The 15,653-nt window shown below is 37.0% G+C and overlaps 1 protein-coding gene across 5 annotated transcripts in view; it reads left to right on the top strand.

Moving 5' to 3' along the window:
• The window catches only part of PTPN3 (protein tyrosine phosphatase non-receptor type 3), a 162,781-nt gene that overhangs the window by 75,808 nt on the left and 71,320 nt on the right, over positions 1–15,653 (top strand). For 4 of the 5 annotated variants that reach the window (XM_085052266.1, XM_085052265.1, XM_085052268.1 and 1 more), the window contains exons 3-8: positions 1,599–1,706; positions 1,850–1,907; positions 2,975–3,053; positions 4,422–4,466; positions 5,388–5,440; positions 15,286–15,406. In XM_085052266.1, the coding sequence (XP_084908392.1) occupies positions 1,599–1,706; positions 1,850–1,907; positions 2,975–3,053; positions 4,422–4,466; positions 5,388–5,440; positions 15,286–15,406 (464 nt within the window). The remainder of the gene's footprint in view (positions 1–1,598; positions 1,707–1,849; positions 1,908–2,974; positions 3,054–4,421; positions 4,467–5,387; positions 5,441–15,285; positions 15,407–15,653) is intronic. The other variant, XM_085052267.1, reaches the window with a different exon arrangement.

Genomic DNA, 15,653 nt, shown 5'->3' with positions numbered 1-15,653 from the left:
TTCTTCCTTTAAATAAAAAAAAGCAAAGTGGCTTGATTTTTGCTCTGTCCAGCAACTCTGTTTATAAATATCTAGAGCTAAGATGCAATACAGCTTTGCAGTCACTGAGTATCATTGCAGGCAAAACAGACTGAACTTGGGGATAATCACTGAATTTATTACAAACAAAAATCAGAGTGGGATGAGCAGTAAAATAAATCTTAAAAACACCTTCCTCCCACTCATCCCTCTTTTCCAGGCTTTGCCTCCTCCCCTGCTGTGGCGCAGGGAGACAGGGAACAGGGATTTGGTCAGTTTGCTGCAGGTTGTTTCTCCTGCTGCTCAGGGAGAGGAGTGCTTCCCCTGCTCCAGTGTGGGGTCCCTCCCACGGGAGACAGTTCCCCACATATTTAACAGGCTTCCTCCAGGCCACAATTCTTCCCCAGTTGCTGCAATATGGATCACTCTTCCATGAGGTGCAGTCCTTCAGGGTCGCAGGTTCTACCAGCAAACCTGCTCCTGTGTGGGTTCCTCTCTTCATGGGTCTGCAGGTCCCTGCCAGGAGCCTGTTCCACTGCTGGCTTCCCATGTGTTCCCAGCCTCCTTTCAAGCATCCATCTGCTCTGGCATGGGATCCTCCATGGGCTGCAGGTGGATCTCTGGCTCCCCTCTGGGACTCCATGGGCTGCAGGGGCACAGCTGCTTCACCATGGTTTGCAACACAGTCTGCAGAGGAATCTCTGCTCTGGTGTCTCCCCACTACCAAAATCTAGCCACACAAACCCAGTGCAGCAATTTATTACTTATTTATTGCTATTTATTACTTATTAGCATATTTAGGATTGCAATCTTGCTGAGGGAGTTTTGTTTTTTTTTTTTAAATAGAATTAGTTCATGGTGTTCTTTGGCAGAAGTTGGTTAATCTGTTCTCCACAATGCCGTGGCATGGAGATGCTTTTTTGGCTTGGGGGAAATTTTGCCAGCTTTATACTTCTGATCTCTGCTGCCTGTTTGCTACCATGCTGCACCAGTTCTTTTATGATTCCTGTCATGGGGGACATCTAAGCAGAAAATGGGGTGGTTGAATGGCAACTGAGCATGTGGACGCTGAGGCGCAGGTGAGAGAGTGCAGGCTGAAGTATGGGTTCTTATGGCTGGATCACATCATCCTCCTCCTTTTTGTTCCCCATTGTAGTGTATACTTACTTTGCTTTTTGTCAGCTGATGTGGAAGCACAGCGTGCTGCTTCGGTGGTGACAGCAGTGGCCAGAGCAGCCCCACGTGTCTGCAAGCCATCCCTGCAGGCTGCCACCCTGGAGAAGGGCATTGCTCCCACTGTGGGCAAGGGAGAGGTGCTCTGCTTACAATTAATTCGCTGCACTCACATCAAGGGCTGGAATACATGTTTGTTCGTACCAGGAAATTTCATGTGCCTAATATATTTTGGAAAGAAACCCAAACTTTTATCAGAATGAAGTTCTTACTGCTGAAAATCTTTGAGCCAATGAATTAGCAGCTATTTTTATTATGAGTTACATTAAAAAATTATTTCAATTAATTTTGTCTTAAAATGTGTAAGTATTGCCGGGTTTTCACTTCTAAAGTTTTCTTGTTTTCAGAAACAAGACACTGGACAGATTTTGTTGGATATGACCTATAACCAGTTGGGTGTGACGGAGAAGGAATATTTTGGTTTACAGCAAAATGAAACTTCAGTAGATTCACCTGTAAGTATAGTAAATAATAAATGTGTGTGCATGTATATGTGTGTATAAATATATTCATGGGTATGTATATACACATATTCATGCACACACATGCACATAAAGAAACAGTATTTATTTGTAAATATTTTTAATCTATCTAATAGTTTTTCATTTCACAGCGATGGCTTGAACCAAGCAAACCTATTAGGAAACAGTTAAAAGGTAAGACTTGTTTTTACTATCTTTGTTATCACTATAGTCCTGGTTTTCTGTGTTCTTATGACTAGAACAAATGCATTTTGTCCAGATGGTAGATTCTCTTCAAGAGCAAGAGACTGTGTCTGCCAGTCTTTTCAGCAGATCCTTCTGCTTCTCCTTACTCCTTCTTGAGTGGAAACAAGACCTGGCAGATCCTTAACTTCGATGGTATAGTAGCAGCTAAGCCTGGTTTCTGAGCAGTGTTAGACATACTTCGATGGCCGTGAAAGCAGTAGTTATTTTGTGGTGCCAGTGAATTCCTCCTGAGAGGGAAGCAAAGGAAGAGGTGTTTTAATTGAGGGAATCATAGCCAGTTTCATGTATAGGTTCTGGCAATTTCTTGTCTCACATAGGTAAGAAAAAAAAAATTTATGCATTTTTATTAAAAAAACAACCAACCAAAAAACCCAACACCACACACTTCCAAGTGTGTTTGTTGTTCTAGTGTGTCTTGTTTTACACAGCTTTGGGTAACACAGAATGCTTACTGAGAAGCACAGGTTAGCCAACATGACCCTGGCTGGGCAGCAGCTTAGGAGGGCTGAGTGACGCTGTGAACTTGAGCACAAAACTCAGCTTGTGCTGTGAACTTGAGCTGTTTTTCAGCACTCTTATAGCTTGTGCTGCAGATCATGCATTTTTATTTCAATTCATACACAAAATTAGCGTGGTAAACTTCTGTAATTTCATGTATTTATATGTGAAATAGAATTGAGCATTATCCCACCTGAGACACTTCAAGTATATTTGGTGCTTTTCTCTCTTCCAGTATTTAGGAGGCAAAGGAAGCTCAATAATGCTATTTATGCAAAGTACTTTAAATGAAAGTATTACAACATTTGGGAGTGTTTTCTTCTCCAAGATGGAGTTGAGGGAGAGAGAATTCTCATAGTTTCTTTTAGTTTCATGAGAAAAATAAGTGAGATTTCTATGTGGTTGTTCATGCAATTTTTCTGGAAATATAGAAATGAAAATAGTTGGCTCTTTCTGTTTTAAACTAAAAATTGATTTGCTCTTCTAAAATATTGCAGGAGGTTTTCCCTGCACCCTTCATTTTCGTGTAAGGTTTTTTATACCTGATCCTAACACACTTCAGCAAGAACAAACCAGGTAAATTGTTTGATGTTTGCTTCCATCAACTAGGAATGTGTAAAGCCCTTCTTTCGCATGTCTGCAGCTTGGCAAACTATGTTTATTATGTAGATAACTTTGTATAACTCTTGGTATTGAATGCATTTGGAATGGAGAGCTTGATGCCAGGCTCTTGATGAATAGTTTCTGGTATTCACAGCCTTCAACTCAGAGATTCAGCTTGAAGGTATAGGGTGGTACAAAGACGTAGGTTCTAAAATTACATTTATTTGCCTCTTGAATTTTTTTTTTTGAGTGTCTATACCCTTGGTCTATTTTAGAAATTTTGTATCAACACTGAGTCAGTTTTGAACATGTGTAGTAGATTTAATGCTGAGGGTGTGGGAGGGTGGAGTTTATTTTTTTTGGGGAAGAACAGATAACAGTTCTTGTTTTCTAGTTTGCCCATTACTTGTAACATGCAAAGATCTATAATGCTCCAGTTTACAGTAGACATCTAAAGTTTTCTTTTTTAACCTACTTCTGAATTTTGGGGGAGGTGGGGTACATGAATTATAAGCTATTTTCAATTAATTTGTCACAAGATTTTAGCTGAATACTTGTTTTGTTCAGTCCCTGTGATTTGGAGTTTAGAATTCGAAGGAAGGACACATTAATCTGGCATTTCTGTAGCATTTTCATTGCTTATTAATTTCAGTGACTTGAGAATATAAATAGTACAACATGGGAAATATTTCTTGTAGAAAATTTAGCTATTCATCTGTTTTGGTATTTGTTAGTCATGCCGTTTTAAACTGTCCTGCAGTTTAAAACTGAAATTATTCTAAGATCTGCTCTTTTAGGTTCTTCATATCCCAACTCTTCAGTAACACTATAAACTAACACTGTCAAATACATTACTAAGAGAAAGGCTCAACTGCTCTTGTAAGATTGTTTAAGGGCTTTTTGTCAGCATATGCTGCTAGAAAATGCTCTCATCCTCCGTTTAGTAGCTCCAAGATAGACTGACACAGTCGACCTTGATTGAGATTTGGGGTATTTTGCCTTTTTTTTTTTGTTTTTAATTTTTAAAAATTTTCTTAAAGCTGCATTGAAAACAAGTATTCCAGGTAGAAAAAGAGCCCAATAGTGGTTTGGGTTTTGTAGTGTTAATTGCAACATTAATACTGTGGCCTTGGAGTTGCAGTAGAGACTGCCAAAGATCCTTAAAACTGTTATGAGAGTGAGTGGGTGTATGATTGCATATTTGTAAGTGCCACTAATATTTGTACATCTGTTTGTATAGTTTGCTGGGAAATCTAATGAAATAAAACTATGTAGCCATTTAAATAATACCATTTTAAAATAAATGCACATTTGTTTCTTTTCCAAAAAAATCTTTTCTAGGCATTTGTTCTTTCTGCAGTTGAAGACTGATATTGCAGAAGGAAGGTAATAAGAAGAATCTTCAATTTCTCCATCATTCTTTTTAAAGTAAAATAAAAAAGCCTTTTTCTGAGGGTATTGCTGCTGTAAAAAATGTGCCTTGTGAAACATTGCTTTAAAGAAAAATCACATTGCTAGGAAATGTTACAAATTTTCACACAGCTCATTTATTAAGAACAGTTTAGAAGGCTGTTGTGAATGAGCTGTAGGACATGCTGTATGTCAACAGGCACAAAATGCTGCAGAGGTATTTACCAATAGCAATGCTTAGTGTGCTGGGCATGGAATTCCAAATTTGGGGAGCCACTGCCTAGTGCAGTAATCAGGAGGGAGGAGCAAAGGGCAGTTCATGCTAACGTTTCTCATGATTTTGGAGTTATATTACCTATGTATGGTAGGCATATACCCAGTGGTTTCTTTGGCTGCTATTTCTGTGTGTTTGTACATTAAAAAAAAAAAAACTAAATAAGTCCAAGTATTTGCTGCCAAATGTAAGTTGCCTATAGGTGTTGGCTTTTTTCTTTTTTAGGGTCAGTTTCAATCAGAAGATCAGAACTGTCTTTGTGCTTGGCATTTGGCTAATTTTAGTGTTTGTGTCTGGTTTTAAATACAGCAGAATTCTACTATTAAAGTAATGTCCAGAGCCCCATGAAAATCTCTTTTCTTTTTTCTTTCCTGAATAAGCCTCCAGCAAGAATTTGAGCATGTCCTTTTAGGATTAGTTACTTCCATACACTTAAGAAGCTGTTTAAAGTTGTACTGTTGTACTGTTGTTGTACTGTTCTTTAACAATCAAATTTAGTAACTAAAAATCAGATGTTCTTTGAAGATAAATGAGTTTTCTCATACTGAACTAATGGTGAGATAATTTTACTTAGATAGAGGCTGTATATATGTCTTATTAAAATTATTTCCTCTCCTTTCCAGGTTGTCATGCCCCATTAATTCTGCTGTTGTCCTGGCATCATATGCAGTACAATGTAAGTAATAATCAGTCATTATTTTGTTAATAAATTTATTTGACCAACTTCCTTCTTGGCTGTTGGGCACTGAAAAGTCAGGAGAGATTTCTTTCCTTATCTGTTTGTGCAGAGTGTTCAATGTGCAGGTGCAGATTATTACAGCAGCCTCCAGGGACTGTCAAAATAGAAAAAGCATAGTTTTTAGGCCTGTGAAAAAAAGGGGTTGATACAAGAATAACATTGTTATTTATGTGTGCTTGTACTCCTGACAAAAAGGTAAAATTTGCATTGTCATTGGAAACAAAATATTGAAAATACTGGATGCTACAATAACTATGCATTCCTAGGGAATAAGTGGTCATCTGGAGAACAGTTAAGAGGAAGGTAAACTCATGATAAGGAAACTACAGTGTTCTTACATAGTATTTGTTTCATGGAATTTGGTTTGTTAGTTATGCAGAACTGGCCCTTTGCAGTACTTTTAAGGTAACTCTACATATGAGAACTTATATCCTTTTCATCTACCTTCAACTGGCAAAAAAAAATTGAAACTATGATTTTAGAAAAGAATCTTCTGTAGGAAAACCAAAATGGAGTCTGATCCAATGCCTCACAAGCATCCTCAACAGATAGTGGAAAACAGCTGGAGGAAGACCTTTCTCATTAAACAAATAAAGAAAGAAAAACAGGTTTTGAGGTTTTTAGCGGAGTTTGCATATTTGTTAAAATAGTCAGGGGAAAGTATGCAAGAATAGTTGTGTAATTATTTGGCTGAATCTCATTTTCTTTTATGGAAAGGCTAATAAGGCCCACAGAAACAATTGAGGTAATTTTTTTTTAAAATAAGGACCAAGCTAAAATGATTAAAATGTGGTTCTCAAAGAAGAATGCGTTAAACTCTTCGTATCATCTGTTGAAACCTTAAGTGTCTGTCAAACATTTGCTTTTATGTTTAAGCATGTCATATGTTGCACCCTTTTATAAAATGAAACTGTAATCAGATTCAAGCTTAGTAAGAACAGTTGAAACCAGAAAAATTTTCCATAGTAGGTGGCAGTCCCAGTTTTGTAGCCAAATGAAGTGCATCCTGCTCTGGTGTTCCTGGGGCCCGGTAAGGGCACTTGAAGTCTGAAACACTCTGCACCATTAGGATTGCTCAATGAACTATTGGTGATCCAGTTGTGCTAAAGCTCAAAAATGGAATGTAAAGGTTTTATCACAAAGTGAAGTTAATCGTACTGTATCTAGTGTACCCCAAATCCCAATGTAGTTCCTGTTTCCCCTTCAGTTGTTTGAGTATTCCCTTTTCAGTGCTTAGGCTGGGATACCTACTAATGACATTATCTGTGCTAAAGGAGAATGATAAGGAGGACAGTGAAAGTTGTGGTGCTTGTGTGTTTTAATTTTTCTCTTTTATGGTGGATTCTGGATTTCCCATTGAGCTATTTGCTTGTTTTTTCTAATTCATGATAGTGCTGTTTTTACCAGGTGGTGGGGGTTTTTCAGTTTCTTTTTCTGTTTCAGTTAAAAAAAGACAGAAGCACAAAAAATCCCAAACCTAAAACTATTTTTTTTTTCTATCTGATGTCCTTTCTGATGCTGTTTATATGATACTGATATTTATTCTCTGCTTTGGTGAAGAATGAAATGTTTAATAGAAAGAAGTATTCCCTTAAAGAAAAAATAAAAAGGGTTTGGTTGTTTTGGGGGTTTTTGTTTTTTTTTGTTGTTTGTTTGTTTTTTGGGGTTTTTTTTTTTCTTTTACTTGAAGATGATGGCATCTTTTTTTTTTTTTGCTTTTACTTGAAGATGATGACTTTATGAAATCTGAGGGTGTCGGTCTCTTTAGTCATGTTTGCTGGGATTCCTGTCAACTGAAATTGTTTTAAATAGTTTAGTATTAATGTTTTAATTTCTAATCCTACTTAGTAAGGAGAGTTGAAGCTCTTGGGTATGAGGTAGCTGCTTATGAGAAATCCATTATCTGAAATTGCCATGAGTCAGTTCTACCTGAGCTGTTTACTGCCACTTCTTGGTGACTTTCAGGCTGCTCTCTCCTTCTGTAACTTGCCTTGTATGCAGAAGGGGAAATCCTTGTCGTCTGACAACCTTGTGTGTTGTTTGTTTAAAAGGTGTAGGCAGTTGTTGCTGATGGGAGGGCTGAAGCAGATGTCTTTCACTGTGTGTAAAGTCTGGTGTTTGACATTTCTGCTCTTGCTTCTTAACTAAAGTTTTCCTCGTGCTGTTTGTATGGTTGGCCTTCAGAGGCTTTGTCCGAGTTTTGCAAAGGGACAGTTTTTGGTGATATCTGCTGTGCTGCTGGAATGCTGCTTCTCTGTAGTGCCCCTTGTGCAGGCATTTGGGTTCAGCACGGTAGTTCTGAACTGAAGCTCTGATGCCTCCCTCTGCCCTGCAGCAGCACACCCTGTGGTGCTTGGTGGAGCTCAGTTACAGGGGAATGCAAGTGGGTGTGAATACTGTGTCCAAATAACATGTGACTGAACCTGATTACACACATAGTTCAGACACTTCAAGAATAAGTTGTTAGTGTATTATCAGGAATGTGCTTTGTGACGAAATGATCAGTGGATTTTGAATTTTAAGGAGAACTCGTTAAGGTGCATGTCGAATAATTTCATCATTGTGAAGTTGGAAATATACACTCATACCAAAAAATCTTAATGATGAATTGTGTGTTTTTACTAATGTAAAATGGGAATGTTGTACAGTCTATAAAACTAAATAAGGAAACCTATACAGTATATCTATTCCTTTTTTTTTTTTTATTTCAAACGTCACAAAGCTGATTTAGCACCACTTGTTCTCTATCACTTCATGTAGTAAATTGCCATTTCCAGGCCATTGTTGAAATGCCCAGGCATGTAAGAAGTCCCATGGGTTTCATGAGAATATGCTCTTATGTTAATAAATCCATTGCTGACTTGGGACTTGAATCTGAAACACAGCAATGAAGCCAACAAAGATATTATGAATGCTTCTAAGCTTGTTTTTTTCCTGAGCATTAGTTGCTCTTGTCTCTTGTGGTATTGCTCCTCTCAGCCCTGCTTTGAGAACCAGGAATTATCTTTAGCACACTGCTATCTGTCGTTGGGAGTTTGTTCAGAATGGAGTTGACTGGTTGCTAGGGATTCAAATGGACTTTAACCTCTTCTATGGAAAGGAAGGCTGATGAGGATGAGGAGTCAAGGAAAGCTGAGCTTAGTGTGCAAGTCTCTCAGGAATTGGGAATAAGAGTTAGAATTTTGGGACTGCCAGAAGGCTGAGGTCCCAGAGGTAGAGGTGGGCTGTAAGATTTAGAGAAAAAGCGAGAGCAGCTCCACAGTGAGAGTCACAGCACATAATTACACCATCAACTTTCTTTTTGGCCTGACTCTTTCTTCTAACTTGCTTCCATTTTGCCTCTCTTTATAGAAATAAGGTTGAAACCTCAGACTTCCTAATGTATGGAGACCTCTCTCTTTTCATGGTTAGCATTTGAGGATTTTTCTCTGTGTGTGCTCCCCACCCATGCTTTCTTGAAATGAAATAGTGCTCAGAAGGACATCTCATGTGAGCTGATAGATTTGCTTACAGATCAGCCAGGTTTTTGCTTCTTTCCAGGGCAGCTTTAACTCTTGTACCTTAGAATCAAAAGCAGACTGGATTAATAGGGAGAACTTTGAGCTGAATTTCCAGTGTTTGAAATTGCTTACTAGATATGTTAGGTAGTCTAAGGATTGTGTGCACGTCAAATCTGTTCTTCTGAAGCCTGCATCAGTTCTGGTCAGTCACAGGTACCTTTTATCATATCTTACAGTACCTGTCATCAGCAGTGCCAGTGTTATCTGTGTGATGGTGAAGCTCCCCATACAAGAATCAGCTTGGAGAGATTAATTGAAATATATTGCCATTTTTTTCCATATGGTTCACTGAATTCTAGATTGCTTCTTCTGAGCTTGCTAGCATCTCTGTACAACAGACCCTCTAAGAGTGTCCTGATTGTTTATATACAGCAACTTTCCAGCTCTTTTGGGCTGATTTTCCTTAATTATATGTTACAGCTGTGTTAGGCAATAGAGAGACCATTTCAGGAGATCATTGCTTCAAGTTTGTTTATGTGATGGTCTCCCATTAAGCCGCAAATAATTTTTTGAACTGTAACCCTTCAAAACAAGGTGCAGTGCTGTAATCTCCAGAGTGGAGAAGCCTAGACTGAGACATTGGCCAGTGCTGTAGCTGAAGAAGCTGACTTTCTGCAGTGCCTCATAGACTTGATATTGTTCTTCTGTATTTTTAAGTTGGATGAACCTATTAAATATTTTTGTGTAAAAAGGGGGAAAGAAGAGTTTCCCGAGGTCAGCATCAGTGTAGTACAGTATTACACTCGTGGTAATGGCCTCAAGTTGTGCCAGGAATGGTTTAAGTTCTGTATTAGGAAAAGTTTCTTCACCAAAAGGTTGTCAGGCTTTGGAAGGGGCTGTCCAGGGAAGTGGTGGAGTCATCATCCCTGGATGTATTTAAAAAATGTGTAGATGGGGCACTGAGGGACATAGTTTAGTGGTGGGCTTGGCAGTGCTGGGTTAAGGGTTGGACTCAATGATCTTAGAAGTCTTGTCCCCTCTAAATGATTTTGTGATTCGCAAAGGAGTAGTGGTGAATGCTGAGAAACAACATATATGGCAGAGGATCAGATGCATTAGTTTGGCAAAACCTCACAATGTTTTGGGAGTACTGGTAACTATTTCCTTGACTCTTTTATCCCAATACTTTCTCAAAATGAATACTCTTTGTACTTTGGATTATATTTTTCTTTTCTCAAAACTTTTTTTGATTGTGTCTGTATGGTTTCTGAAGTATGTGTTGTATTTGAGATGCAGAAACAGCAACTCAGTATAATTTATAGTTTCTAATTTGTTCCTTCCTTTTCCTTGTGACTGTTTTTTTGTGTTGTTGTTTAACTGTGCCTGGGTTTTGAGCTGCTGATTTTTATTTTTTAGTTCTTTTAATAAAAAGCATTACAATGACTGGCTCATTTTTCATTCTGGAGTGGTAAATAACTTGGAGACTACCATTGTGTGTGCATGGGTTTCTTTTTTTTTTTTTTCCTCCTACAAATGTTCCTTTGTTTTTATTAATGCCTAATTTCTCATTCTGTCTTACCACAAAATGGCCAGCTGTTCTAAGTGGTCATAAGCAGCTATTTACAGTCATGCCTAGGCTGAACATTTTGTAATTGCTCTTGAGTGTGAAGCATTATTTCCTTTTACAAAACAAGTTAGTTTTAACTCACATGATAGCTAGTTCTACTTTTCCAGTGGGGACATCACAATTACTTAGTGGCTGAGTGGGTTAGTGTTCATGTTCTCATCCTTATTTGGATACAGGTTCCACTTGCTGAAACACCTTTCCTTCTTGCAACATTCAGTTCTGAGGGTTTTGGTCCTTTTACAAATTTCTCTCTGAAAATAATTTTCAACATGGTGTCTTTTTGCTCATTCCAATGGACCTTTTTAGTCTGTCTTTAATAAGTGTCTACATTTTTATGTTGGTTCTTTGAGGCAGAATTCTGCTGTAGCAGATTGTTTTCTGATTCCAGAAACATTTTAATACTTGAGTTCTTTGCAGTTACTCTTGAGAAACAGTTTGTGCTAGAAAGTTCATTTTCTTCTGTTCTCCTTTTGTTCCAAGAAGTGATCACTTAAAAATTTTAAACTGTATAGATTAAGAATCTTGTCTTTTTGTACCTCAGTGTTCATATGAAGATAAATTAATCATTAGCCTTTAATGTGAGTCATTATTGCTGTCCTGATTTGGAGGCCAGTCATGTGATCCTGACTATGTTTTAATTCTGAACAGCGGTTTTGTACCTGAGCATTTTTACAATTTACATACTAGACTTGTCCTGTTGTTTGGTTATCTTCTGTTCCCCTGGGAACCTGATCTTCATATGTAGTTATCCTTTTTTAAAACAGGCAACTCAGTCCACTTTTGTGCTTTATTCATGTGACCTAAAATATTTAACTTGCTAAAAAAGTTACAAATTCAATGTGAAACTATTGATTCTTTTTTGGTGCATGTCTCTATAGAAGCCTATAGGTCTAGAGAAAGTTGATATTAAACCAGTTTTCTAAGACCAGCTTTTGCAGGCATTTCTATGGACTAATTTGTCCATATTGTCTGTAACTGATTTCTCATCATGGTTAGGTGGTGAGCCATTCATACATTTCCCTTCTTAAATCTGTAGTTATCTGAAATGCCCTCATTCAGAAATAGATTCTGGTGCTATTATTTTTGTGCAAATTTTTTAATTATTATTTACAGAAAAGTCTGTAGAATGGAGACCAATGTGTCATCTGCACCATGAAGGATATCACATATATGGGAAGCAGAAATCGATCACCATTTAAGCTATACGAAGCTAAAAACTTACCTTTTCTATATTATGTTTTCTAGGGCTCCCTGTAGAAATTGGGTGAGATTTCTAGGTGGTATTTCAGTACTGTTACTATTTAGAAACAACAACAATGTGAATTTCTAAAACTGGAAACAAACAAATAATTATTTTGGTCGTGTAGTAAAAAGCTTGGATGTCAAAAATAATTCAAGTAAGAACCACAGACAAATTTGGCTTGGAAGAGGCTTCTTCAAAGTCAAATGAAGCTTCTCAGAGCTTTCCCAGTTCTGTTTTACATTTCCAGTGCTGAAATTTGTGTTGTCTGTCATCATTTTGGTTTGCAACTCGAACAGGAGTCTGACTCTGTCTTTCTTGCAGCCTCCCTTTGGAGCAGTGGAGGACTGAAATTACATCACTACTGCCTTGTCCTAATATCTAAGCTGATTTACCAATGAATTCTTGGAAGAAACCACTATATAAATTAAACTTGGGTAATTACTGTAAGAGCTGTTTGTATCAGTGGCCTCTTTTTCCTTCCATATGTGTCAGATCTTCCCTCTGTAAAGCTCTATTTTTTACCTTTTTTTCTCCCATCTTAAATGTAGCAATATATCTGCTGCTCAAGCTTCTCTTTCTAGGGAAGATGCATGTGTACCCATAGAATTCTTAAGGAAATCTGTAAGTGCTACATAAATACATTTGCTCCTAGTCTTTCCTTCCCCTGTTCATAATCTTATTAAAATGTGTACCTTTCTTTTTAATTTTAGTTAGTCTTTTTCTTTGATGCTTTCCTGCACAGAAGTCTTTCTACTGCTAGGAGAAAGAGACAAAAATGCACATGTGGCATATTATTTGAACTGAACAAATTACTTTTGTATAGGTACAAAGAATATATGGTTTGTTTAGGCTTCAGTAAGGCACAGACAGATCATATGCTCTGTAAACATATATGATCTCAAGGCTTTTTTGTGTTTCAAGCATGTATAAGCTCTTACTGTATCGAAAGTTTGTAGAATTAATGTTTTGGTATGTCAACATGGCTACATGGCCATTGCAGTCTTCTTTTACTAGTAATTAAAAGATAAATGTCCTATTTTTATTGAATATGGCCTTCTAAATGAGTGTTTCATCATATTTCTGTCTTTAAAGCCATTCATATTAGATATAGAACTCTGAAATACAATGTTCTGATATTCAAATATCAAGGGTTTCTTTGTTTTTTGTCCTTGGTTCCATTTTCACTCACTTTGTCATTTGTCAGTTATAATAAATTTAAGAGCAACAGTGGTCTAGAATGGAGAAAGTTAAAAATATGGTTCTTTTTATGTTGTAACATTATCTTCTTTGAGTCGATATCTGCTTACTTGTGATCAGAGCAGAAACTATGTCAGGAGAAACTCAGATTAGAAATAAGTCTTTAATATTTCCTGCCCTTCTGCTGTCTTCTGGAGAAATCCAGATAGAGGCATCATGGATTATTATTCTTGCCAACATCTTGATATGTCCTAACTTTTTTTCCTACTTGGATAATTAAATCTTACACAAGATCATTAGTCTTGCAAGATGTTTCTCTTCTACTGTGACAGCTGGCTAGGGAGTTGGAGAAGCTAAATTGCTCCCCTTGTTGGCATGGCCTCAGGTAGGTAGGAGAAAGAGGGAGAAAAAAAAGCCAGAGTAGCCTACTTCAAAGATGAGAAAGAAGACTCTGCCTCATAATATATGAAGCAACAGCAATTGTCCTGTTTAGAGAAGGTAAAATTACAGTAAAAATGTCTTTTCCTATGGCAAAGAAAATTTAAGTGGAAAACTAGGTTATCTTATTCCAGGCAATCTGGTCTTTTCCCATTGGCAAGATTGTAATTCAAACTAGCTGCAACAAACATTAAAGATGTAGATTGCTTCATAGAAAAGATGGATTGTGTTAATGACTAGTAAAGGAAATATCCTCAATGAACTACTGTAATCTGTGAAACTGTGGGTTTTATTTTACACTGTTATTAGCATACTCCTTAGTTCTAAAAGTTCCCAATTTTTGCTTTTATTGTTGTTGCCTTAGTCTTAGCCTTGGCAGCCTTGGACTTTTGTTAATATATGGATATTCCTAAAAATTATTTCAGTTTCTTGTGATACTTCTACATATTCTGTCTTGGTTGGTTTGGGTTTTTTTTGTTTTGTTTTGGTTTTTCTCATTCTTGTTTTGTGTTCTTCTTCAGATAAATTTGACAGTAATGTTCAAATATGTTTTGGTTCTAATGGTAAATATTCAGTCCTTTGCCTGCCATTTTGCTAACTAATTTAAAGTTCAGGCTACCTTTAAAAAGGAAAGAACTAAGCGTGCAAGAACATTTGCATTGAAAGTAAATTAGTTACTCTTTACCATTCCTTTTTTATTTAAGTATTTCTCTTGATGCAGTCACTTTGGTGTGCAACTGTATTAGCTTTTGACTGCATTTGCCTGGGAATTGTCTTGTATCACAGTAGTTCCATTTTCTGGGCCATATAAATCATGCTGTTTGAATACATAAGTGACAAATATTAGTTACACCCTGCATTGCAGATCCTACATAGTTACTGTAGCTGTAAGCTATTTCTGATCTGCCTCTCCAGCCCCTCAACTTGCATCAGTGAAATATCTCTTTCACACTTTTTTGTTTATTATTTTCTGGAAAATAATGTTAATATTATTGATAGTACATCCTGAAAGTGTGCCCTTGCACTTTGATTTAGTTGAGGGGCTTTCTATGCTGAGTTGTTTGCAGCTATCAATTACTTTCTTTTGTGTTAATTTGCAAGTCATACCCATAACTTCTGGGAAACTTTAAGGCTTTATAATCACTATTTCATGCTCCTTATGAAAGAGTATTAGTACAGGTTATAGTTATTTGCTTTTTTTAGCAGCTTGGTAATGTTATGTGTAAATCAGCAGCTATTTCACATGTTCTGTTGAGTAACTCACTGCTGAATTTCAAGGACAGCACCATAGTTGATAGTACAGCAATTTCCACCTGAATTTGTGAAGAGTAGATGCTTTCTAAATGACAGATCTTGTTGAAGACTTCTAATATAGTTGAGTAAATTTGTCAAATTGATTTCATTTGCCATCTCTTACTGAAGCGATTTGGTGTTCTCTAGTGTTACAGTACTCCATGTCTGTGCTGACATGGCACACAATGCCTGTCTGGTGCTGTTGCAGTTTGTGGTGCAAAAGTGGGGCTATGAAAGTAACTAAATAAAGTACTGAATCATTCAGTGCCTGACATTATAGTTATGGTAAGTGTAGTTTTAAGAAATCTTTCTTCACTGGTGTCATACAATTCCCTGTGTTCAACACTGCTTATCTGTTGGGAAATAATTGGTAATTCCTGCATTTGTCCATATGTGTACGTGTTTTAATGAGACAGAATTTCTTCTAAACAATAATCCAATCAACTATGAAAACTTTGTATATGTGTTTCTTGTTTCTTAACAGCACAACTTGGGGACTATAATGCTTCAGTGCATTGCTCAGGATATCTGTCAAATTACAACTTTATACCGGAGCAGAACAAAGATTTTCTTACCAAAGTAGAAACTCTACATGAGCAACACAGGTAATGTGGGCTTTTAGTTCTGTCTCACCTCTTGAGCTTTTGAAGAAAAAAAAAGATGTCAAAAGGAAGACTCAAATTTGTAGTAATTTCATTATAACAACCAGTTGTATTTCAATATGCTTCTGTTAAATTAAATACTTGGGTTTATCATAGAGGTGCTAGATTAATTATATTCAGGGTATGATGCTAATGTGTTGAAACATTTAAATAAATTTCTAGTTATAACCTCCAGTAGATCAGTTAGCCT

Source organism: Lichenostomus cassidix, chromosome 2, assembly GCF_008360975.1.
Source record: "Lichenostomus cassidix isolate B80296 chromosome 2, HeHo_3.0, whole genome shotgun sequence".
NCBI classification, from domain to species: domain Eukaryota; kingdom Metazoa; phylum Chordata; class Aves; order Passeriformes; family Meliphagidae; genus Lichenostomus; species Lichenostomus cassidix.
This window is presented reverse-complemented; position numbering and strand designations above follow the sequence as displayed.